Source organism: Alligator mississippiensis, chromosome 12 (assembly GCF_030867095.1).
Source record: "Alligator mississippiensis isolate rAllMis1 chromosome 12, rAllMis1, whole genome shotgun sequence".
Taxonomy (NCBI): domain Eukaryota; kingdom Metazoa; phylum Chordata; order Crocodylia; family Alligatoridae; genus Alligator; species Alligator mississippiensis.
The window spans coordinates 21,952,991-21,976,850 of record NC_081835.1 but is presented as its reverse complement, the minus strand read 5'-3'; the positions used below and the strand labels follow the sequence as shown (position 1 = coordinate 21,976,850).

Below are 23,860 nucleotides of genomic sequence, written 5' to 3'. Positions count from 1 at the left end.
GTAGTAATGAAATCTAAAGAGTTATTTGCTACTACAAAATTTTAACTAAAATTATCCCCTTCTTCCAGTATACCAAGAGCTCTTCTAAATGTTATCACAGCTAACCTAGAAGACAAAGACCTTTTAGCAATAAGTTGAAGCGGCAAGTCTGATCTCATGGCTGATAGCTCTCCTGGCTGTCCTTCTGGCTGGCTCACGAGTAGAACACAAACCTATAGCCAGGGATACTGGACATATATTGAACAGAGAACGTTTGACAAAGTAAGGGCCTGATCTTGATTTGTCTCTAGGGTGTGTGATTCCTGTAGGTACAGACACTCAGCACCTCTTATTATTGGCCCCCAGTTGGTCAAGTCACCATCGTAATAGTCTCTGTTGGCAGTCAACAGCATCTGAGAGCATTTCTTGTGAGAACGATGAGAAATAAAGTAAAAAATTAATTATAGTCATATAAATAGGTTTTTGTGTGTTCATACCAGCAACTTTCATTCTAACAATAGCCAGACTGGGTTACTTTGCTTCCCAATTTACTTCTAACTATATATTCCCCTTTTGGCTCTTCAAACAGGGTAAAGAGAGCAGAATGGCTGCCTCTAGAAGACTCCACACTGCACTGCATCCTTACTTCAGGGACTGGAAGCAATAAACCAAAAACTATTGTGCTCGTTTTATCCTAGGTTATTAAAATAGCTCATAAGCAGGAAGCTGCTGAAGCAGTGACTCCAAGTTGTGCTAGAACAGTGTTTTCCAACCTTTTCCATCCCATGGCACACTTACATGAATAAAAAAACATTGCGGCACACCAGACACAGAGCAAGGGGGGGGGGAGGGGAGGCGCAGCCAGACGCACAGCAGCAGGGGGAGGGTGGCGCAGAGCTTGAATCACTGGCTAGAGCCACACCCCCTGCCTGCTGCTGCTGTGGACAGACAGACAGACCGGGGTGTGGCTCCCCAAAATTCCACAGCTCATACCTGACAGCACACCAATGTGCCATGGTTCGGAAATGCTGTGCTAGAAGACCAGAATCCAAAAGACTAGGAGAACTTAAAGCCATCTTCCTCCATGCCTTCTCCCAATAAGCCTCACACATCCTGAAGAATGTTTCCTAAAGTGCACCCAGCTAAGAATTAGGGCCTCTATATAAAGAAATTATTTTACCCACACAGAAACATATGGGGCAGTAATTATTGAACTCAGACATTCAGAAGTGAAAGTGAAGAAGGTTGTACTCTACTGAAACTGCAAAGGAAAATACCCCTTTTTACTTTTATAGGAAGTCCCTGAGTCAAGACCCTTGTTTTGGCCAAAAGATGACATGTAAGATGACACTGAACTCAGACACAGGAAAGCCAGACACTGAAATATAAATATTTCCACATTGATGGTCCTTTTATCACAAAATACTGACACCAGTCTATTCTGGGCTTGTTTATAGATTCTAAAGTTTTTTTCTTGAAAAGATATGAAATCCATTCTACTTACACAGCTTACAAACACTTAGGTGATATTCATGACAAAAAAACAAGTAATTTTATTGAACTTTCTTAGAATGACTAAATTCATATTTATAAAAAATAAAATGTTATTTAGAGTAGATACTAAATAGAGATTTTGGGGACCGACACCAATAGCCTATATTTAAGGAGGCATATCAACCGAAACCGATTCCAATTACCAGCTGCATGCAGCTATAGTCTGTTGTGGTAGGAGGGGAGGGGAAAGGGAAGTGGAGTGGTGGGGGGAGATGAACGCCCCCACAGTGAGGGAGGGGGTAGGAGCAGGCCCTGCCCAGCCGGGGTGGGGCAGGACGCGAGACGGAGCACCAGCTCATTGGGGGAAACCACTCCCACCACTCTGCACACCTGGGAGGGCATGGGGGGGGGGTCACGTGCCCTCCGGATCTGCATGGAGCAGAGTGGGAGGGCTCAGCTGCGTAGTGAAGCCAGGGCTGCACCAGGCTGTTCTCAGCAGGGGCTGGGCTCAGGGTGGGCAGTGACGGTGCTGGGAGGGGGGCTATAGAGAGGGTTCCAAACACCCCAAATTTCACCATAGCCCCCCCACCGTAGTCCCACTCCTAGTGCTGCCACAACCCAGGCTCAACCCCCACCTCCCCCAAAGCACCAGGATAAGCCAGAGCTGCACTGGGTGGGCAGTGGCACTGGGAGCAGGGCTATGCGAGCTACGGCAAAATTTGGGGTGGCTGTAGCCCCCTCCGTAGCCTCCCTCCCAGCATCACCACCACCCACCCAAAGACCAGCCCCCGCCAAGAAGAGCCTGGCATAGCCCTAGCTCCAACCCACAGCTGCAGCCTTCCTGCCCGCCCCACCCCACCCCACGCAGATCTGGGGGCACATGCCCCCCCATGCCCTCCTGGTTACACGCAGCAGTGGGAGCCACTCCCCCTCAATGAGCTGTGTCTCCGTCCCATGCCCCGTCCCACCCCAACTGGGCAGCACCTGCCCCTGCCCCCTCCCTCCCTCCCCATGGCAGGCATTTTTCTGTCCCCCCTCCCCTTCCACCACAACAGACTTACCAGCTGCACGCAACTCTCGATGCAGCTGGGCTGCGCTCCTCACTACTTGCGTGCTGCACTGCACCTGCGCGCGCACACAGGCATTTATCAGCCAAATTATGGGCCACGTCAGGTCAATTTCTGATACAGCCAATTTTCTTTATATCGGTACCAATCCGATATCAGACCAATGTATCTTTGCACCTCTAGATATCATCATGGAATACAGATTACAACTTCTAATTATATACTGTTTGAGACAACATATTCATGTAACCTTTTTAGAAAAGTTTTATAAATAGGTCAGAACAGGCCATGGACCATATTGGGGATTCAATCTTATGGGGTTCCCAGAGGCTCCTCTACAGATTAGTAAAGATTACGGAAAACCACTCTACCAACTGAGCACGGGACTCTGTCCTCAGCCTAGAAGATCCCATTAAGCATCTCTGTGAAGCTTAGTTTCAGTTCTCAAATTGGATGCGTGTCTCCAGACATAACATCGTTGTAAACAGCACTATATGGAAGTAAGAGATCTGGGGGCACAGATTACCTCCCATCAGCCCAATTGTCTCTCTGCAAGTTTGTGTAGACAGAGTCAAGCCCTTACCTCTCTCTAAAAGTGCAAAGTTTCAAGAAGTTAAATGAATAGAGGATTGTTTGGAGTGGATTATATCTGGGCAAGGAGAAGGAGTCTGGAGATAAATGCAAGGATGGTGGAGCAGTAGAAACAAAAAGGAAACATTTGGGAGAGAATTTTTTGAAATTGCAAAATAATTCTGTAATTTGGAAGTGGCCTAATCTGATAACAATTTGTGAAAAAAATCACGACAAAACAGATGGAATTGTCATGGCAAAAGTTCTGAACATTGGGCTAAGGAAAAATGTAGAATGTATGCTGACTGAAGCCTATTTCCATAGCCTTGAACAAATGTTATATCAAACAACAAGAATGCACTTTTTGTAGAAAACAATTAAATTGAAGCTTCTAGACCAGTGATTTAAACTGAAATTTAAATCAAATTCACCCTGAAATAAAGAGCAAATGAGTTCCATTTACACCAGTGTAGAGCCCATATAGTTACCTGTATGAAGTCCACTGCAAGTTCAGGGTCTTCATTTGAGAATACAGAAGTTACCATCCAGGTAACTTGACAGCTAAACACAAGCATACTCAGTGGTTGTGTCTACATGTGCAAATAATCCAGAAGCACTTTACTTTCGAGTACACTACTCAAGAGCAAATTCTCCCAGGGACATGGGAGCAGATTTGCTGCTCCTAGCAGCAGACTGCTCCTGCTCCTGCTCCCTGTGGCCCTGCAACAGACCTCTGCAGCAGCCAGGGGGAGCTCTAGGCTCCCTTTGGGTGCTAGCCCAGGGGCCAGGAGACAGCTGCCTCCTGGCAGGGGCTGGGACATTGTTCCCAGCCCAAGTTCCACAGTCACAGGACCCAGGCTGGGAGATTCTCTTGGGCTGGGAGACCCTACCATGGAGCTGGGACTGGGAAATAAGGATCTCCGATTCTGGGTCCCATGACCATGGAGCTCAGGCTGAGAGACAAGGATGTCCCAGCCCAGGCTCTATGACTGTGGGACTCGGGCTGGAAAATAAGAATCTCCCAGCACCAGCTCTACAACTACAGAGCTGGTGCTGGGATATAAGGCTCTCCCAGCCCGGGTCCCACAACCAACTCCTGGGCTTGGACATAAGGATCTCCCATCCCCTGCTGCCCAGAAGCATTTTTGCTCCCAGTCAGGCATCTACACATGCACTACTGCACAGTAAGTAATCTCTAGTAAATCTGCAACTTTCATTTGCAGGTAGTAAATTTACTCATGATTAGAGTCAATTACTATGCAGTAACTGTCTGCACATGTAGACATGGATGTTTACTGCGCAGTAAAGCATCTCGTGTAAGTGTGTCCAGTGTAACCATGAAGGCAGAGTTACTTTATTTAGGATCAAACCCAAAAGGATGGTGTCCCTTTAAGGTCTCCTCTGGTTGGGGTTTGAGCAGAAGGAAGGAAACAACTAGGGAAGGCTGAGAGGAATCAGGTAAATCGCCATCCCCTTGTAACCTATTACAGGAAATTATGCATTCCTTTTCCTCCAGGCAGAGGCTGTTTCACCCCAGATCAGAAATACCACTCAGGCTCTTTGGCAGCCAGGGAGCAGCCACCATGCATGATTATGTAAACCAGAGAAAAAGTTAAGAGAGGAGAATAGCTGATGGTAGTGCTCAAATAAATGGGAAAAAACAACTCTGAAAGGAAAGACAACCTGTACTGGATGATTTCTGGCAGAGGATTCCCAAATAAGCTAATGAAGTCATGGCCTAAATTAAGCTGCATCTTTTCATCCTCTTTCTTTCTAGGTAACCAGAAAATGGTCAACATAGAAGTGTAACTTGGCTAATATGTAATGTCACCAGAACTTCAAAATTTTGTCAGTAATTTTGTATTGCCATGGGCATACAAGACTTTACTAGAAATGCATTTAAGTAATTACATAAGAATCCCCAGCTCTCTTTAATGGAATTTTCTTTACTGTTTACTTAAACCTTTGTCTTGAAATCAAAGTGTAACTGCAAAAAAAGGGTATGACGGTTAACATTAAAGGAGCCATTAGCAAATCAAGTTATTTTATTGATTTGGATACACTGATCTGTTTAGCCAAATCATCATACTATCCAGGTAATTGCCGTATCCATAATTTATTCATATTTCTGTAGATGTGCATAATCTATTTCAAGAAACACTTTTACATTCAGAACTATCAACCTTCCTGATGATTTGCTATTATCTTTTTATCATTTTCTCGTTAAATCAGAACTAAACTCATTTAATATCAGAACAGAAGAGAAAATTCAAAATGAAAAATCAGATCATACCAAAGTTGTATTTTCTACAGCTTATTAAGCAAATAAAAATTGTTAGAACTACTTTAAGAAAAATCTTTGGGTTATATTCACCATTGGTGCAACTCCAGTGAAGTCAATAAAATGACACTAGAAATAGATTTGGCCCATCATGTCTTATATCTGCAGTACTTAATATTTGTATTGATAATGAACCATTCACTTATGACCTTTACATGAAGTTGCTTTTCTTTTTCAAGCTGTGGTATTATAATTAAGGACATAGTCAAACACTGAAGTACTATTTTCATTGATAAATGTGGGTACTTTGTCTTGGAACAATTAATCCAAGTGGATATGCTAGTTTTCTCTCCTTTTTGACAAACAGCAGTCCTGGGAATCAATAGCCCTCAAAGATTTTTGGTGTTCTTCCTGCTTTCCTGCTCCCAGCCTTTAGATCCAGAGACAAAGATGATATAATATCTCTTATGAATAATAAATTCAAACTAAGATTAGTAAAAACAGAAATCAACTTGGAAAAAATACGCACCAAATCTCTGTTTGGGATATTACAAATTGGTAACCAATATGCAAAAATACCGTTTACAGGTTTAAAAATTCTAGACTACTTTTTGCCCACTGGTAGATCACCAATCCAGTCCCAAAGCAATCCCTTGCCCACCAATAAAAAACTAGCACATGGAACAAAACAAAGACATAGAAAAAAAAAATCTGCCTGAGGATAGGAAATGCAAACAACACAGGCACAAAGGACACAGCCGCAGTAACAAAAGTATCTTCAAATGAAAACAAGAATGACCAGGTTGCTAGACCTTCCCTGCAGAGGGTTCTTTCCTCTCTAAAAACAAGAGGGACCTAATGTACAAAGAAGGGGGAATTATTTCAGCTTTGTAAGCCTTGGACATACTAGAAACTATGCATCAAGTTAAAAAATAACAATGTCTACAACAATTAAATTTCATTGACTGTTACAACTGAAATGTTAAGGTACTACTTTTATTACCCAGGCAGTACCAGTAATGTCCCTTCCTGCAAGAATGGTCCAGACAAAAGATAAAAAAGAAGGTCTGATAAAGACAGGGAAAGAAAAGGAAACAAAAGATTTTCTCCTTATAAAATGAATATATACAAAAAATGGAAGACAAAGTTAATATTTCATTTTCCCTCCTGGTTGATGAAATAGCTTCTTTCAAACACCCTAATATAATAATAAAGTTTGATATTTCCAGCAAGCTTGAAGCATTGAATCTGGACTTCATGGAGAATGGAGTCCCCGAATAAAAGATTCTAAAAATTGTTCTGTAACACCAAAGGGAGAAGGTTATAAATAGTACAGAAAACCTAATTTCTAATCTCTAATTTTTTTCACATTGGCTATTTCCCCTAAATAATCTCCAGGTAAAAAAAGAAAGAAATCTTTTGGCATGCAAACATAAAGATGGGCATCTGCTCTCAGCTGACAGACTTTGCCCCAGGGTCTTGAGCAGTTCACAGTCAGACAACTCCATTTTTGGATTAGAATGCTGAATGGTCTAGGCCAGGGCTCTCCAAATGGTAGCCCACAGGCCACATGCTGCTCCTGAGGAATTAAACTGTTTTTTTGCTGGTGCTGCCAGAGTCCCCAGGCTCCCTCGCCTTCCTCCAGCTTCCACTACCTGTCCCTACCCCTGAGGCCAGGGTTACTGTGGGGCTAAGAGGGTCCATGCCCAGAGGGCTAGGAGGAATCTAGGGTCCCATGTGCATCCATTCTGGAGTGGCACACCAGGAGTCTTACCCGCAGAATTGCATCGAATTAATATATATGTAAGCATACAGATGAAGGTCCCTTGGATGTGGCATTGCTAAGAGTAAGGAATTTCTAGATAGTTGATAGGATCTTTTTGGATCCTCTCCCAAATATGTTTGGAATAATTCCATAAGATTGTTTAAACAGTCAAGATGATTAAAAGGATTTTTGAACCAAACTCTGCAGAAAGAATGTGAAACATCTGTATAGATCTCAAGCATAGAAGGCCTGCAAGTTTGTCAGAAGAACACAGTTTCTGCAAAACTGAAATTTTCCACTGCAAAAATTCTCAGATGGTGCACCTACACATGCACTAATGTGCCTTTTCTAATGTGCATTAAATTTAGTACCTCCAATGTGAAGTACTAAATTAATGTGCAGTAATGCATTTGCATACTTTTTTGGGGATGCTTCATGCACAGTACACTATTTTACTGAACATTACCATAATGTCACAGTTTTTTAAATGACACTTTAATGCACAGTAAAATGGTCTACTGTGCATTAAGGTGCACATGTAGATTGCCCAGTTTTACTGAAAATTTTCAATTTTCTACCAATTCAGTCTGAAGTATTATATTTTGCTAAAGTGATCAAACATATTTTAGTACAATTCAATTCAATAAAACACTAACTTGGCTTTCCTTATTAATGCACTGCCACCTGGGATTTGTCTTGTGGACCCTACTCTCTCTATAAGCTAACCTTCTGGAAGGTCTCAGTCTCCCAAAGTGCAATGCCGATTCCCCTCTACCCAAGCTCTGCAAGGTACATAATGAAATTATGATGGCAGAGTGCATAACAGGAAAGGCAATCTGGCTCATAGAAGAATGGCTTTCATAAGATAAAGTGCTATAGTAGTAAAAAAAGAGTAGTTTGTTGTTAAAAAGGTTTAAGATGAAGCATTTGTATCATTTAATAAAAAACACAATGAAACATTTTGATGCTGAGAATGCCAAAATGCATGGTGATTAAAAATCTCTCAAAACACAATATTTTAGCATTTCCAAATCAATGTTTTGGAGGGATTTATGTTTCATGACAAAATTTCACATTTCAACATTTTGCCCAAATTTGGCACAAGCAAACATTGATGTTAAAATTTTTTAAATGTCATACAGTTCTAATTCCAGACCCATTAATTCTTTTCTGAATCTAATATGATTTCTTTCGTAATATGGGAGGTTTTAAAATAATGATTCTGCAAAATCCATGGGACATGCTCCAAAGATCTCTCAAAGAATTCATCAACTTTAAAGGACAAAAAAATTAAATATTCAGCCTGTGTCAAATAGCTGTTTATGAGAAGTTCTCCCAAACACAATTAGCTGAAGAAAGTCTTGAGCCGTATCTTGAAAGATGAAGTTCACAAAGGTGACAGAGGCTCAAGCTTATCAGAAAACCAAGCTTGTAGGAACCAACGACTTTCAAGAGCTAGACAAATTAATCAAAAGAATTCAGCCTGCCATTCTAGTTAAGCCTTGCATGCATGCTCATGGGGATATTCAAGAAGTAATCATTTAAGAGTTTTTCAAGGCATTCATTAGCTATTTTATCCAAAGCAGATTATGGAGCAGCATTGCTCTGAACTGGAAGGACCAAGTTCTCCGTTGACTAATGTAGAGTTCACTGAGGATATAGCACTCTATGATCTTTGAGAGAAAGATGGAAATAGATGCAAGAAATTTACCTCATGTTGAAGGTTTTATTTTATCAACATTTGGAGCATCCTGATATAATGCAACGTTTCCTCAACCGAGTACACAGGAAATAGAGTGGTCCTGTTCTCAGAGCAGCAAGTCCTGCATTGAAATGCCTGGCACCTGCAAACACTGAGCACACGCAGCACATTAAGGCCTCTATGAAGTTATATATGCTGAAACATCTACATTCACTGGGAAGTTCAGACATGAATACTACCTGGATGGCAAATAAAGCCTGGGAATAAGACACTGGGGGGAAAAAAAAAGAGGTGTTAAAAATCCCAATTGTTGTTGTTGCCTGTCAATGGAAGAATTTAGATTTAGGTCCTCTAAGAGCAAGGATATAGGATTATGCTTTTGTCACATAAGAATTAACAGATGGTATAAAAAGGAGAAGCTTTAAGTATTCAAGACTAGGTATGTGGGAAATGTGTGCAAAAAGAATTCTGCAATTTAGTCCAATCATGCTCTCCTGGATGTGCCAGTGGCATGCCGCTGCTACTTGTGGGTCAGCAGGATCAGCTGTGAGGGGACCCTTGCCCCGGTCGCTGAATGTCCACTGGGGGGACAAGTGCCCCCTCCCAACTCAAGAGGCACCAGTTGCCCATGTTATAAAGCCTTATGGAAACTGCCTCAAATCCCACAAAGCCTTGCATTGTAGCTGATGGATTGTATCTTTAATCATAAATAATCTGAATCAGGAAGAACTGTATCTTTCATCATTTTATACAAATGAAAGAAAATGTCAGTAATTACACTTCAGATACAATTACAATTTTCAGATCGTTCATTTCCTTACAATGCATCTCTTTAAGAAAAATAGCTGACAAGGCAAGAGTCCAACTTAATTCATTCTGTACCATGCCTGCAAAACTATAAATTTTAGCTATAGGAACTTAATAGCATGTCTTGTTTTAGCTTTAATAGAAATTGGGCAGCTCACTCCCTTCCCTACAGGGATCACACAAAATGTGCCCCTATATGTTTGCTAATACTTGTGTTGTTGTGGTTCATTTACCTCTTCAGAAGAGATTGCAGAATGTATTTAGACCACTGCTGCAAAAAGAACTACAAAAAGGCTCACAAATACAAATACAAAAACAGGTAGTGACGAACAATCATTTGGCTCAGCACTAACATAAAGGAATGCTGCATCAAGGAAATTACAAATTACATCCAGCTTATTAGTGTGCTTTCCTACTACTTAGCAGCCAGAGGCAGATACACCAAGACATGCAATTTTTGTTGACGATGCCAAATTTGCTCAGTACCAGTCACAGAATCACAAGGAAAATACCAAATGTTTAGTTGTAAATCAATAAAAAGAAACATTCAGCATTGCTTACCTGATTTTCTTCATGGGAAACCCTCATCTGCTCTTTAAGAACTGACATTCTCGCTGCTTCTTCTTTCCTCAAAACTCTTTCCTTTTTTAGCTCAGGACTCCAGAAAGTTTTGATGCTGTTCATGGAAGATCCCAGCTTGCTGTCCTTGATGTCCAGTTCTTTTCTGAGAAGATCATTCTCCCTTTGTAGTTCCTTAAGTTGAGCCTGCAGATCTAGCATCGTACTGTCCCTAACCTGTCTCAGCATAGAAGGAACCTGATGATGGTGATGATGTGAAGATGTAGTCAGACCTCCATGCTGATCAGTATAAGAAAGTACATCTGTGTGGGAAAGACCAGCTGAAGCAATATTAGGACTGCTCCCCATAGCTGTGACACGACCACCATACACAGCTCGATTGGTAGCCCTTCCAAGAGTCATTGTGCCCTTTGGGAAAGTAGTAGAAGCTACACCTTCATGATCACTCAGATACATCGGTCCAGATGTTGCATAGGCTGCATTAAGGGACTGTATGTTCTCCATTGATAGTGTCTTACCTGTTCCTCCTCCTCCCCCACTGTTTGTCCGTCTATGGCCCAAACGAGGAGATCTTGGCAGACGAGGAGACCTGGAGGGACTGCCTTCCAAGTTACTGATTGTTCTTGCACTTCCATACATTTTTCTTCTACTTTGAGGTACTATTTAATAAGAAATTAGTAATGCTAAGATTGGATATTGATTCTAAAATACCAGCTAATAATGTTGGCAAATGGATTCACTGCATTCTTCCACAAGGCAAAAATTGATGATTCTTCCAAATCAAAGATCTGGGGGGAAAAAAAGAGAAGTAATTTTTTTTTTCCTACATCAAAAAGTATCTTTACAGTAAGTGATTGAAATGAATCATAAAACACAGCATATGGCAACTGATTTAAAAATACTACCTTTAAAATGAGGTTAATACTAGGCACATCTACATGAGACACTTACTGTGCAGTTGCCTAATAACACTGCGCAGTAGCGTGCTGGTCAAAAACCATGCTAATATGCTACTGCACAGTGTTACTAGGCAGTAAGTATCACAAGAAAACCATGCGCCAGCACTACTGCACGGTAACTGTAGTTACTGCACATTTAGTTAGTACTTCATTAAGCAAGTACTGAACTAAATGCGCAGTAATTACTATGCATTAATCAACGTGTAGATGCGCTCACTGTTTTTTTACACTTAGGGTTGCTGCCTCAAAATTTCCATTTTAAAAGCATTTCAAGCAGAACAAGCAATATTCATTTCTTTCTCCTTTTAAATTTTCTTGATGTTTTCACTTAATCTAAAGAAGATTAAAACTTAAACAAATACTATGGGGCATGTGTTCCTGGTATATTGCCTTCAATGATATTAATATACTCAAATGAATGACTCCATTGGAATTACACCAGGAATGATATTACTTGGTGTCTACACCTGAACAAAAATCAGAGATCAAGAATATATTTGATTGGCACAGCCAATATAAAAAAAGAAAGTTAGCATATCTGGCTTTTTTTAAAGCAGTATCAACTGTATAATTACACAGATGATAGGGACAGGCTAAAGGCTTCTTTGAATGGAAGGGCTAATAGATACTAATTCTGTTAATAGATATTGATTCTGTTCTGTTTCAAGATTTAAAATAAGACTGAATTAATTTCAGAGAATATTGTCTTCTGGACAATTATATACTATTATTACAAATAATACTTCCAATGTACACCACAGACTTGCTGGTATGTGTTGTTTGCCTGTATCAGGGAACAAAGTATATTGCAAATATTCAATTATTTCATTAAGAAAATGAGAGCCTGTCAAATACTCTTTTCCGCTTTTGGTGTCACAGTGGTATTTCGATGGCAGGTTTACCCTCATAATTTATTTAAATAAACAGGACAATTGAAGTTATTCAGAATTGATAACCAGCAATAATGCATAATAATATTGAAAATTTGTGATAGTAATATTGAGCATCTCTTCAATAGTAGCTTGATGTTCTCCAGGGGTTTTCCTGTACCGGTACTATTTAATATCTTCATTAATGATTTCAGAGGATGGGACAGAGTACACAGTTAGCAAATTTCCAAATAAAACCAAGCTAGGTAGGGTTACAGACATTTTGGAGGGTAGAATTAGGATTCAAAATGATTGTGATAAGCAGGAAAAGTGATCAGAAATTAATCAAATGCAATTAAATCAGTAGAAGTGTAAAGTCCTGTGCTTAGGATAGAACAATTACATGTACAAATGTAGACAAGGGAATAACTGGCTGGGCTTCAGTACTTTAGAAAAGGACCTAAGGGGTACTGTCAACCATAAGCTGAATATAAGTCAACAGTGTACTATTGTTACAAAACAAAACAAACAAACAAACAAGTAAAAAGCCAATAGCAGATAGTGGGCTGTGTTTATAGGAGTGTCACTTGTAAGTAAAGGGAAATGATTTTTTCACTCTACTCAAAATCAGTGGGGCTTCACCTTGAGTACTACGTCCAATTTTGGGGCACCACAGTTTAAGTTATAGACAAATTAGAAGGAGTCTACTAGACAGCAACAAACATGATTAGGGGGCTAAGAAACATGACTTACAAAAGAAGGTAGGTAGAACCAGCATTATCTAGTCTGAAAAAAAGAGAAGATTGAGAGGGGATTTAATAATAATCTTCAAGTAACTGAACAGCAGTTGTTAAAATGATAGAGAAAGACTATTCCCTGTAGCAGCAAGGAACAGGACAAACTGCAACAGTGGAAATTTAGGTTAGATATTGGGAAGAACATTCACACAATGAGGATGGTTAGGCATTGGAACAAGCTAACTAGAGAGGTTGGAAAATCTCCATCCTTGGAAGTTTTTAAAAGGTTAGACAAAGATTTGTTTGGAATGGTTTAGAGCAGGATGATCCACCTTGAGCAGGTGTTTGGACTTGACGTTGTGCTGGGGCTATCCACCTTATTTTACTATGATTCCATTTTTTTAACATTTATCATCTATAAAAGACTCTAAGATAAGGGCTACTGATTTTTTTAAACAAATATAATTCTTACAAGAAATCAGTGACATTGATATAGTGGTGATAACTAAAAAAGACCTAAAAACATGTATTTAAAATTAGCTCAGAACAGCAGCAGAGAATCTAATTCATTAAAGTCCAGTAACTTGAATCATTTCTCCAAGATGTTATCATCATTACATACAGATATCCTATCCTGGTATTAACTGTTCATTCTATATTTGTAAAGGAGTACTGATAAGTTCAGCACCATGAACTATTTCAATCTGAAAAACAGCTAGCATCTTAAACCATTACCCCTATGTTTTAATGATTTTTGCATATACTATCACTACTAATAATCATTATTAGTAATAATCAGTAACAACCAACTATATAAACAAATAAAGATTTTAAAAAAATCAACCCTCACTTGTGGTGACACCTAGCCTATACCTATATTTGGTAAATGTACCATTACTGAAAGCTTTCTAATTTCTGATAACACTTGTGAAACTCCCATGATCTTACAAATGTGTTCCAGATGGTATACAGAGGGTGCATGCAAGCATTCACATCAACTTGTGAAAGTTTAGCAGTTTAGTTTAAGCAGCTGGAAACTCTACTGGTAGAACACTGTACAAGCATTCAGAAGATGGGATGCAAGCTCAAGGGACACCAGAGCATACATCCCAGCACGTTTTACAGACTTCCCAATCTACCTGGAGACAGCTAACAGTGGCCAAGGGCACAGGTCAAGTCTGACTAGCTAGTCACCTCTGGGGACCACGTCCCTCCCTCTTCACAACACCCACTTCTCTCCCTCTCACCTATCATACTTTCAGGTAGGAAAGGCTGCCAGTTTCTGCTTTGGCAGCTTGCAGTGGATCCCAGCCCCTCTGGTATCAGCCAATGAACCTAGTTCCAGTGCAGGTTGGGTAAGTCTGGTTGGCATCAGGTGCTGGCAGGTTGGGAGCTGGAGGCTCCATTCCTGGAAAGGATCAGGTCAGACTAGTTGGCAAGGAGAGATTTGTTCAGTGGTAGGGCTTTGCCCACAGAGATGCTGGGGCTACCCGCACCCTGGGTCATAACCCCAGTGGGATTGCAAACACAGGGCTCTAGATAGGCCTTGCAAGGGAGATGTTCTGCCCCCCTTGGCACTTTAAAGGCAATGCCTGCAGTCTTACATGTGGGCACAAGGCTCTGTAGGTGCCCCTCAGGGGAGTCTGGCATGTGGTTTTCTCCCCTGCTTCTTCTAACTACTGAACTCTGACCCAGACTGTTTTTGGGACTGAACAAGCAGGGTTTGGAAGCCAGGAAACTGATTCAAGAGGAAATCCAGAGCCAGAATCCAGGGACAGAGCCAAACTATGGTCAGGAACCAGAAAATCAGAGTACAGGAACCAGGAGGCTCACCCGAACAGAGCTGAGACAGTACTGTTGGCTAACCTAGAGAACAGGGTCACAGGTGGAACTAAATACATAGCTGTACTCTCAGCCACCAATCAGAAAGCCAGCCAGAGAATTAGCTAGAACTGTCAGAATTAGAACTGTCAGTCAAAACTACAGGCAGGTGTGCTCACCTAGGCCATTAGCCCAGGCTGGCCTGACTAATTCAATTTCCACTAGAACTAGATGCCCTTTCCCTATTTAATTTTTTACAATATTCTTGCCTCCCATAAGTATCTGAGTGTTCAAACTTCTCCTCACCCCCACAATACAGTCAAAGTCCAGCCTCCCCAATACAAGACAATGATCCTACTAGTGTATCCTGGTGCAGTGTTTCTCAAACCGCGATACGCATTCCCCTGGGGGGTACGGGCAAGGTGGAGGGTACACAAGTGCCATGTTGGCCCCTTCCCCCCCCCCCCCCCCCCCGTGGTTTGGAGGCGTCTTTGCTCGTTCAGGCCGGAAGTTCTGGCCGCCGCCGCCCCTCCTGCTGCATCCGGTGTGCCAGGGCTTTCACTCCCTTGCGTCAGCGTGCCAGGGGACAGGGAGAAGGGCCCCGCGCAGGCTGCTTTGCCCCAGGCCATGGTCCGCAATGAAAAAGTGGGACTTGGCTCACAGCAGCAAAACCGGAACTGGCATGGTGGGACTTCAGGTTTTGCTTTTGCTGTGTCGATCGGCAGGTAGTACATAAGGTACCAAAGGTCGAGAACCACTGTCCTAGTGGATACAGAGCTTTTCAGCCATGCCAGTTCCAGGGATTCAGTTAAGGCCATTGAATGAAGAATACATAAGACCTCATGGCAGCTGGGGTTGAGGATGATACGATTCTTCAGAAATGCTCAACCATCTTATTCTAATCAAATAATTTTATATGTAACACTGTCTAAGGACTCTTTCCTTGATTTTCTGTACTTCCTGCAAGAGCTCTGTAGGTATAACTTTTGTTGCCCTTCATCAAGCCTGGTTACTTGGTTTCTCAGAGGGCATTCTACCTCTTTGAATAGCACCCTTGAAATTGACAGGTTCTAATCAAGCCAGAAGCCTTGGACTTGATGGCTCCTACTCAGTTTCCCTGATTATGCACTTGGAGTACAATTATATTATGAAGTAGAGAATGGGACTAAGAATTATACAATTTATTCCATTAACCCAGGGGTTATCAACCAGGGGTATGCATACCCCTTTGGAAGGTCCCATGGGGTATGCAGGTGCAGGCGGGGACAGAGCACCACCACCCTGCACCACTGCCTCTCAGAAGCAGGGCTGGGGTGGGGCGAGAGCAGGGTCATACAGAAGCTGCACTACCGCTACTTGCCACACCCCCGCTCCATGTCTGGCTGCTTGCCCGCCCCCCGTCCCCCATGTCCAGCCACTCACCACCCTGCCTCCCCTTCCCCCCCCGGCGCTCAGCCACTCGCCGCCACCCCCCCACCGCACTCCACATCTGGCTGCTCACCACCCCCACCCCACGTCTGGCCACATGCCACCTCCCCAGGGGTATACTTATTAAAAATGGGGACCATCAGGGGTACATTTATTAAAAAAAGGTTGAAAACCCCTGCGTTAACCAATATACAGGGAACTCATACTTGTTAGAATGTAATCAATAGGTAACAAATGAAGAATGGCATTGCACTGTACGGCTATGTGAATTATGCATTTATTTGAAATGGAATACACTGTACAACAATTCAGTGCTAAGAGGGTTAATTTGCATGTGCTCTCCAACACTTTCTCCACTCACAAGCAGTTCAGAAGATCCTGGGCCACAGTAACTCCCATCCATGCCAGTACAGTTGTCTTTGAGAAGTGGCTTTCCTAGTGAAGAACTGGGATATATAGTAAACTATCCAACTCCTTATTGGTATTTAAACTGGACCCAATTAAAAAAGTGTCAGGACTGAGAGATGGGGGAATTCAGTCTTAGAGTAGTACAGGACACACTTATAGCATATCAGGCCCAGGTCTCCATTTCTACCATAACCTATCTGGAAGGTACACTTATATACATTTATATTTGCATAACCTTATATTTGCTCTTGAGTCATTTACTACCCTACCTACTTTTAAATCTCCTCCTTTTAGATCACTAACATGTATTTTTTAGGTGCTATTTTTTACATTGTGGGTTTTCTTAGCTCTGGTCTGTTAAATTATCTTCCCTCTCCTATTTGTGTGAAGTCTGTACAATGAATGGATATAAGAGTGATAACTTTGGTCTTGTTCAGCCCTGTGATGTTTTCTATTAATCTCTATTTCTGACTTCAAAACAGGGGTCTTGCGTTTCCCAACACTTCATCCCATTCCTATGGTAGTGTTTGCCTTTATATTTTTAATAATATAACCTCTGTATGTTTGTGATAGGTTTTCTTGTTTTCAGAGTTTAGTTAATAAACATCAACTAAAGAAAAGTACATTATTTAATAAAACTAGCTGAAACCCACAAAACATTTACAATCTGACTTTGTGACTTGTTTATAGTCATAGAATAAACAGGGCCCTCATACACGTGACTAAGGGCCCTTATATAGATGAGGAAATAGCCCCTTTTAGTGGTTTAATTGCCCTTTTTAACAATTTAACTGTGTAACAGTGTACACATTTGACGGCATGTTACGATTAAATTTCATAACAGTGTGCACATTTGGTGGCACATTTCAATTTAAATGACTTCTTACATAGCAAATAAACACATCCCATATATTTTAGTTTGCTGTATAACAAATTATAGTGATATTCCTCATGTGTACAAAGGCCCTATTTGCAGAAGGCCGCAGGGACAATGCACAGAGCACTGGAAGCCCGAGTATGCTTGGGGAAGCTCAAGCTTGGTGGGCTTTTAGTGTTTCATGCACCATCCCCACCACCTTCTCCAGCTGCCAGCATATCTAGCCGCCCTCCTGCCACCTTCCCAGGGCAGCCAGCAGATTACCAAGCAGTCCCAGAAAGTAGGAAAGTCAAGGGGATGGTGTATGGGGTGCTGGAAGCCCACCAAGCCTGAGCTTCCCCGAGCACACCCAGGGTTCCAGCACCCAGTGCGCCATTGGAACCAGCAAGTGCTGCCTGCAAGCTGGGGGCTGCAGCTGTGCAGCTAGCATCCAGCCTGGGCAGCCCAGGGGGGCACTGCCACTATGGAGGGAAGTACCAGGCCCCCCTGTAGCTCAGGGGCTGCAAAAGCCGGTGGTAGCTCACATGGGCAGACTGCACTGAGGGGGGAAAAAAACAAACTGGTGAGCCTGATCTTTTTTTTCCCTCCTGGAGCCTGCCTGTGTCTCCTGCAGCTGGCAGGTCGCGCAGTCCCCAAGCTGCAGGGGACCCTAGTTCTTCCCTCCACGGCAGGGGTGCCCCCCAGGCAGCACCCACAAGCTGGCACCCCACCCAGGCAGTCCCAGGGGAAGCCGCCATGAAGGGAAGCACCAAGGCCCCTGCAGCTCAGAGCTGGCCAGCAGCTCACCCCCAGCTGCTTATCTGGAGCACTCTGATGGGTTGTTTCAGTAAGCATTGTGATTGGCTGCCAAGACAACCCAGAGTGCTCTGGACAGACAGAATAAGCCTATTATTATTATAGACTAGCCAACTGCCCGTCAAGAATGACGGGAGGGGGGAGCAGGTAAGGATAGAGTCCTGTGGCCTCTCCCCCCCCCCATCCAGGCCCAATCCCACCTTCCCTCCTGCTACTTGGGGTCCGGGCCCACTTTCCCCCTCCCTGCTGCAGCAGCAGGGGGAGGGGAGGAACAGGCACAGGCCTGATGTAAGGAAGGATCGGGCCCAAGGGTGAAGAGAAGCCAGCCCACTGCGGCAGGGGGCGGGAGGGGGTGGGGAGTGAGAAGCATGGTGCCAGGGGGATGGGAGGAGCAGGCTCAGGGCCAACATGGGTGGGGAGGAGTGGTCCTGGGCCCAAGTGGGGGGGAGGAGGCCTGCTCCTCCCCTACCCCTGCTGCTGCCACGTTGGGCCGGGCCGGACCAAGCCCGGCCTGTTGCTCCCCCACCCCACCACCGTGGCAGCCCAGCTTCTCCCCCCCCCCCCGCAGGCTCGCTCCTTCTCCCCCCTGCATCAGGCCCAGGCCCACTCCTCCCCTCCCCCTGACTGTTTCAGTCAGCCAATCAGAGCGTGAATAAAGCATTATGGACAGACTAATGCTTTTATAATATTAGAATGCCTGCAGTTTAGGTGTACTTTAACTTGAAATCCATTGCACAGTGAAGTTGTAGTTATACAGGTCTGCATGTGTAGGCTAAAGCACTTACATAAAAGTGTTCCTTACCTGGAATCAAATAAATTTGGGGGTTAAATCTATCCTTTTCCACTATGGCCTTGAAGAACCTCAGATGAAGGAGAGACACTGTAGTACTGAAGTAAATGGCAGGGAGAAAGCATTTGGTGACATCTAGGTAGTGAATCCCTCCCCCTGTGATCCAAAAAGCTACATGAATTTACAGTATGCCACAGTGAATCAGAATCTGGAGTGGGCAGGGAGCATAGGAGAAGGAGATATTAGGCTCAGAGCCACTTTAACAGCCTCAGATCCCAGATTACTCCATGAATTAAAGAAAATTCTCTCTCTCTCACTCCTTACAGATACTCCTAGCGCAAAGGTCTTATGGGGGGGGGGGGGAAGAAGAGGTATGCAGAAAGGCCTAGACCTTGACATTTTAATTCCACTTACAATTTATCTCTTGAATAAAAATAATCAGTGCAAAATTTAATTCACATAGAAAGAAAGCCAGCTTACTCCCCAAACCTCAAGTACCACATGCCCTAAATCAAAGCAAAACCAGTGTGGTTCCACTGCCTGGGCCTTGGGGAGCAAGACAGAGGGAGCTCATGCAAGTCTTAAGCCCACCTGCATATCATCCTACTATAGTTAAATACAATAGAATTAAAAGTAGTTTTGCTTTTATAAACAGCTATTGTTTATTAATTAGTCATTGATTTACTATTTTTCATCAATTATTGTTTATTTGTCTTTTTTTTTTTTTTTTGCTTTTATAAAATCTTATTTTAAATGTATAATTTAGGATAAGAAACCTGGGCTGAAAACTTGTTTTTAACTTATTTTATAGGTTAGCAGGTTAATGGATTAGTAGGCCTCGTTTTGTATAAATGTGGTATGTATATGTCAGGCAAGGAAAAATACGTACGGAAAAGATAAGAAAATGTCACACCTTGAGAAGCAGCCGAAGATGCAAACAGATAATCCCAAGTGAAGAAATCCACCCAAACAGATCAACCAAAACTGATGTTATTCCACCAACACAACCAATGCGGAACATCTCAATGATGCAAAACATGCAACTGACGCAAATTAGTTAACTGATGCGGAACATCTAAACAACACAGAACTTCTGGCCAATGCAGAAGACAGGAAAGCTGTTTAACCACAAACATGCAGCTGACACCTCCTTAAAATGAACTATAAAAATGGGCAAGATTAAGAAGTCTTTGGATGATTTCTGGAACAACAATGAGGAGCATCGGTACGTATTTGAAAAAATGCCCCACTCCATCCTCATGCTTAGCTCAGCTGGCCACCAAGTTAACTCGAGCAACTAAAACTGGTAACATCTTAATGTCAGCAGAACCTGATGCTAGTGTGTGTATGTATGTAGGTGTATGTGCAGTAATGTAATACTTTGTTAAATTTGATAAGGCTCCAGTTATAGCTGTAAGACTTTGCAAGAACTTTTGTATTCTGTAATGATTTAAGGTCTTTGTAGTTGTAGTAAGGATTTTGCATTTCTTAATAAATGCAGCATATTGCCTTATTCCCCTGAAAGCGATCCTACTTTCTTTCTTAAACACTGTATTCCCTGTGCATTAAAACAATATGCACAGTTAAAGAAATCCATCCACAACTCTCCCCACTGAGGGGAGCACAGAAGCTACAGACATTACATTAGTAAGTATAAAGTAACACCAATATAACTTCCTGGCCTGGCGTTTAAGGATTTCCTCCCCTCTCACAACCTTTCTGGGACCCATTTCCACTGATTTACTCATTTAATTAATTTACTCAGGCCCAGAACAGAGTTGGGCCTCACTGGATAAGGATCAAATTCATATAATTTCAATAGTTTGTTTTTTTTTTAAATCTAATTCAATTTATTGGCACTAAAAATAATACATTTATTACATCTCAACAATTTCTTGTTTTTAAGAATAGTTTGTAAATGTACACTTTATATTCATTTCTAAAGCTACCTGTTTAAAAAGTTAATATTAAAATGTTATTTTATTGAACAAAAGTAAATAAAAAGATTTGGGGATTCAAGTATACATGCTCAGAATATCATTTTTTTTATTCTAGTATCTTCCCTAAAGATCTCAGAGAATAAGGAATAGTCTGTTTTGTGAATAAAGTACTTCCTGATGGCTGTTCCAAATTAGGTTTAGTTTATTTTCAAGATTTCTGCCTCATCTCACCACCTGTGCTCTGCTGACAACAACATCATGGACTCACATTATCCACATTACTTAAGACTCATGAAATGGATTTTATTTGACTTTTACTGTCTATTTTGTATTTTGCCTAACAATGCATGCTTTTAAATCCTAGCTCTGCCTTAATACTATATTATCTACATTTTCAAGAGCGCTAATATTCTTGTGATATACACTGTACAATTTTCCGGAAATAATACAGTCTCCACAGATATCTAGGCTTTTATATTCATCATCATAATATTATTGTATGTTCATCTTATTTACATATTTCTATTAAAAAGAACATTATTTTTTAGACTGCTTAAATTTTTCTTATTGTATATCACTACCATTTAATTTAAGGTATGTGTGGAATTTCCTTTATACCTCCCAATATTTTAGCTTATAACAAGCTACAAACAAATGTATATGGGGGCTGCTGTGCATCTGTCAAGGATTTTTTTATTGTAATATCCAAGTACGTCTAGACTGAATGATGAATTTTGGAAATGAAATATGCAAAATGTTATTGGTATTTGTAGGTCTTAAGAAAGGAAATACATGAGGGTTGATACTTAACTGAACATTCAGCAACTCCATGCAGAGGAACACTGCCAACATGTCACTGGAAGTTTTGACTGGGAGACGCTGGCCAGAGCCTTAAAGCAACTATACCCATAGTTGAAAAGGCAACTCTATTGAGTAATCAGAAAATCAAGGTATACTGAAAATCATATAAAAACTTATCAGTAACTGGATGGGTGACTGACTGCTGCAGAAAAGAAAATGCAGCATAACTACATGATAGGTTATTTCACAGAAGACACTTAATGGCCACTAAAACAATTGACACATAATATGGAAACCAAGTTGTTATTTTAATTTATGATAAACCATTCTTTATTACCTCCCAACAGCTAGTGGGCCTCTGTGATACGTCTCATTATTTGCTAAACAATGAGAATGTGCTCGTTATACTGAATTACGATAAACTTTACCAAGGAATTAACAATTAAATTAACAATTAAAAATGCTGATGTCTATCAAATATATAGTAGTGTAAGAGTGATGTTGTAGCCATAAGCGTCCAGAAATTATGCAAGGAGCAGGAATTTCTTAGGGTAATATATTTTACTGGACCACTATGTAGTTGGGATACAGGTTTGATACGCTTTCGAATGCAAGACATGAAGCAACCTGACAAAGAAATCTTTGCCTCTATCAAATAAATCACAGGTTTACTACTTTAAAAATTAACTAGAAATTTCAGATATTTTTGTTTCTATAACTATGCTACATGGTACACTGACAAGCTAATATAACTTCACATACACACACACACAATATACAACTTATCTTTTATATTTCTGTACATCACTACAGTAGACCAGACAAACTCCTATTGGTAGGCAGTTTCCCCAGATTTTTCTTAAGTTGCTATACAGGAGTTCTTGCAAGGCCCTTATAAGCTTGAACATAGTAAGTAGCTGTTCAAGATACAGAGATAGAATCAAGCTAAAAATTATAGTTGGTTAAAATTTTTAAACACAAAAATATTTGAATATATTCCAAAAGTATATGTTTTTTCAACTTTTAATGCAAATGATAATTTTTCCTTTCCTCATTTTTGTAATTTCTCTTCTCCTTTCCTCTCTTTTCTGCCTTGCTTTTTCACAAGGCAAAATGAGGAAAAGAAGAGAAGAAATCAGAAAGGGAGATTGAAATAATGGTGCAAAAGAAAGCATAATACAAAAAAGTTATGAAATGCAATAAAATCTTCATAAATAAAAGACTGTTCCTTTTCAAAGCATGCAAATAAGATGATTTTAACATTTTCAAAAGTTTGGGAAATTTTCTTTCTTCAAGCCAATCAATTACAATACCCATTCCAATGATTAGAAACATTAAGTCAACGCAGATTCTGGCTCCCAATTAGAATTAACGGAGCAATACAACAAGGGAAGAAACTATATTAATTTTTTTTTAAATAATTACATCCTGTCATGCTCAGGATGCTTCTCTCATTCCTGTTTTCCTGATCCCCAGTTGTTTTCTTTTTCACAGACAGCCTCTTTTCTACCTTGTATTCTATCACTGCAACATCTCCCTTTGGCCTTTTTCCCCTGCTTTCTTTCCCCTCCCTTCTCTGCTTTAATTTCTGTCTTTCTAATTTCTACCTATTTACATTCTCACTGACATCCTGCCACAATTTTAGCTTCTCTCATTCCTTGGAGTTTCAGACCAGCAGAGATTCCCTGTGCCTGAAGAAGGGTGACTGCACCCAAAAGCTTGCTAAAAATTTTCTTCCAACTACTCAGTTGGTCTAATAAAAGATATCACATCTACTCAAAGAACCTTGCCTGCCAATTATTATTCATATACTTTTCTTAATTGGTTACTTTCTGACAATCATTCTCTTGGACAGTAAAATCCAAACTGTCATTTTCATTTTTCACTTTCTTTTCATTTATCCAGTGTTATTGTGTTTTGACTTCCAGTGTAGAATGAGACGTTTTAAACAAACTGTTGTTATTGTCTTCTTAGAACTCACAACAGATTTTGTTCACACTGAGCCATCTTTATGTACTTCTACCTCTAGCGAGACACACTGAGGCCAATGCAAGTTTGCCTAAGGAGAAAGTAAATATTGAATAGGGAAAAACTTGAAAAAGAAAACTCTAAATTTTAGGCTCATACTCTGACAACTGCAAATGTGGTAACTATTAGTTCAATGGGAAGGAAACTGAGCTGAGAAAACACA

General features: G+C 41.2%; 1 protein-coding gene across 5 annotated transcripts in view; it reads right to left on the bottom strand.

Moving 5' to 3' along the window:
• Positions 1-23,860, bottom strand: part of ERC2 (ELKS/RAB6-interacting/CAST family member 2) — a 1,022,300-nt gene that overhangs the window by 984,307 nt on the left and 14,133 nt on the right. For all 5 annotated transcript variants that reach the window (XR_009455862.1, XM_059715377.1, XM_059715380.1 and 2 more), the window contains exon 2: positions 10,227-11,032. Coding sequence is in view for 4 of the 5 variants with exons in the window: in XM_059715377.1 (XP_059571360.1) it covers positions 10,227-10,883 (657 nt within the window). In the remaining variant the exon portion in view is untranslated. The remainder of the gene's footprint in view (positions 1-10,226; positions 11,033-23,860) is intronic.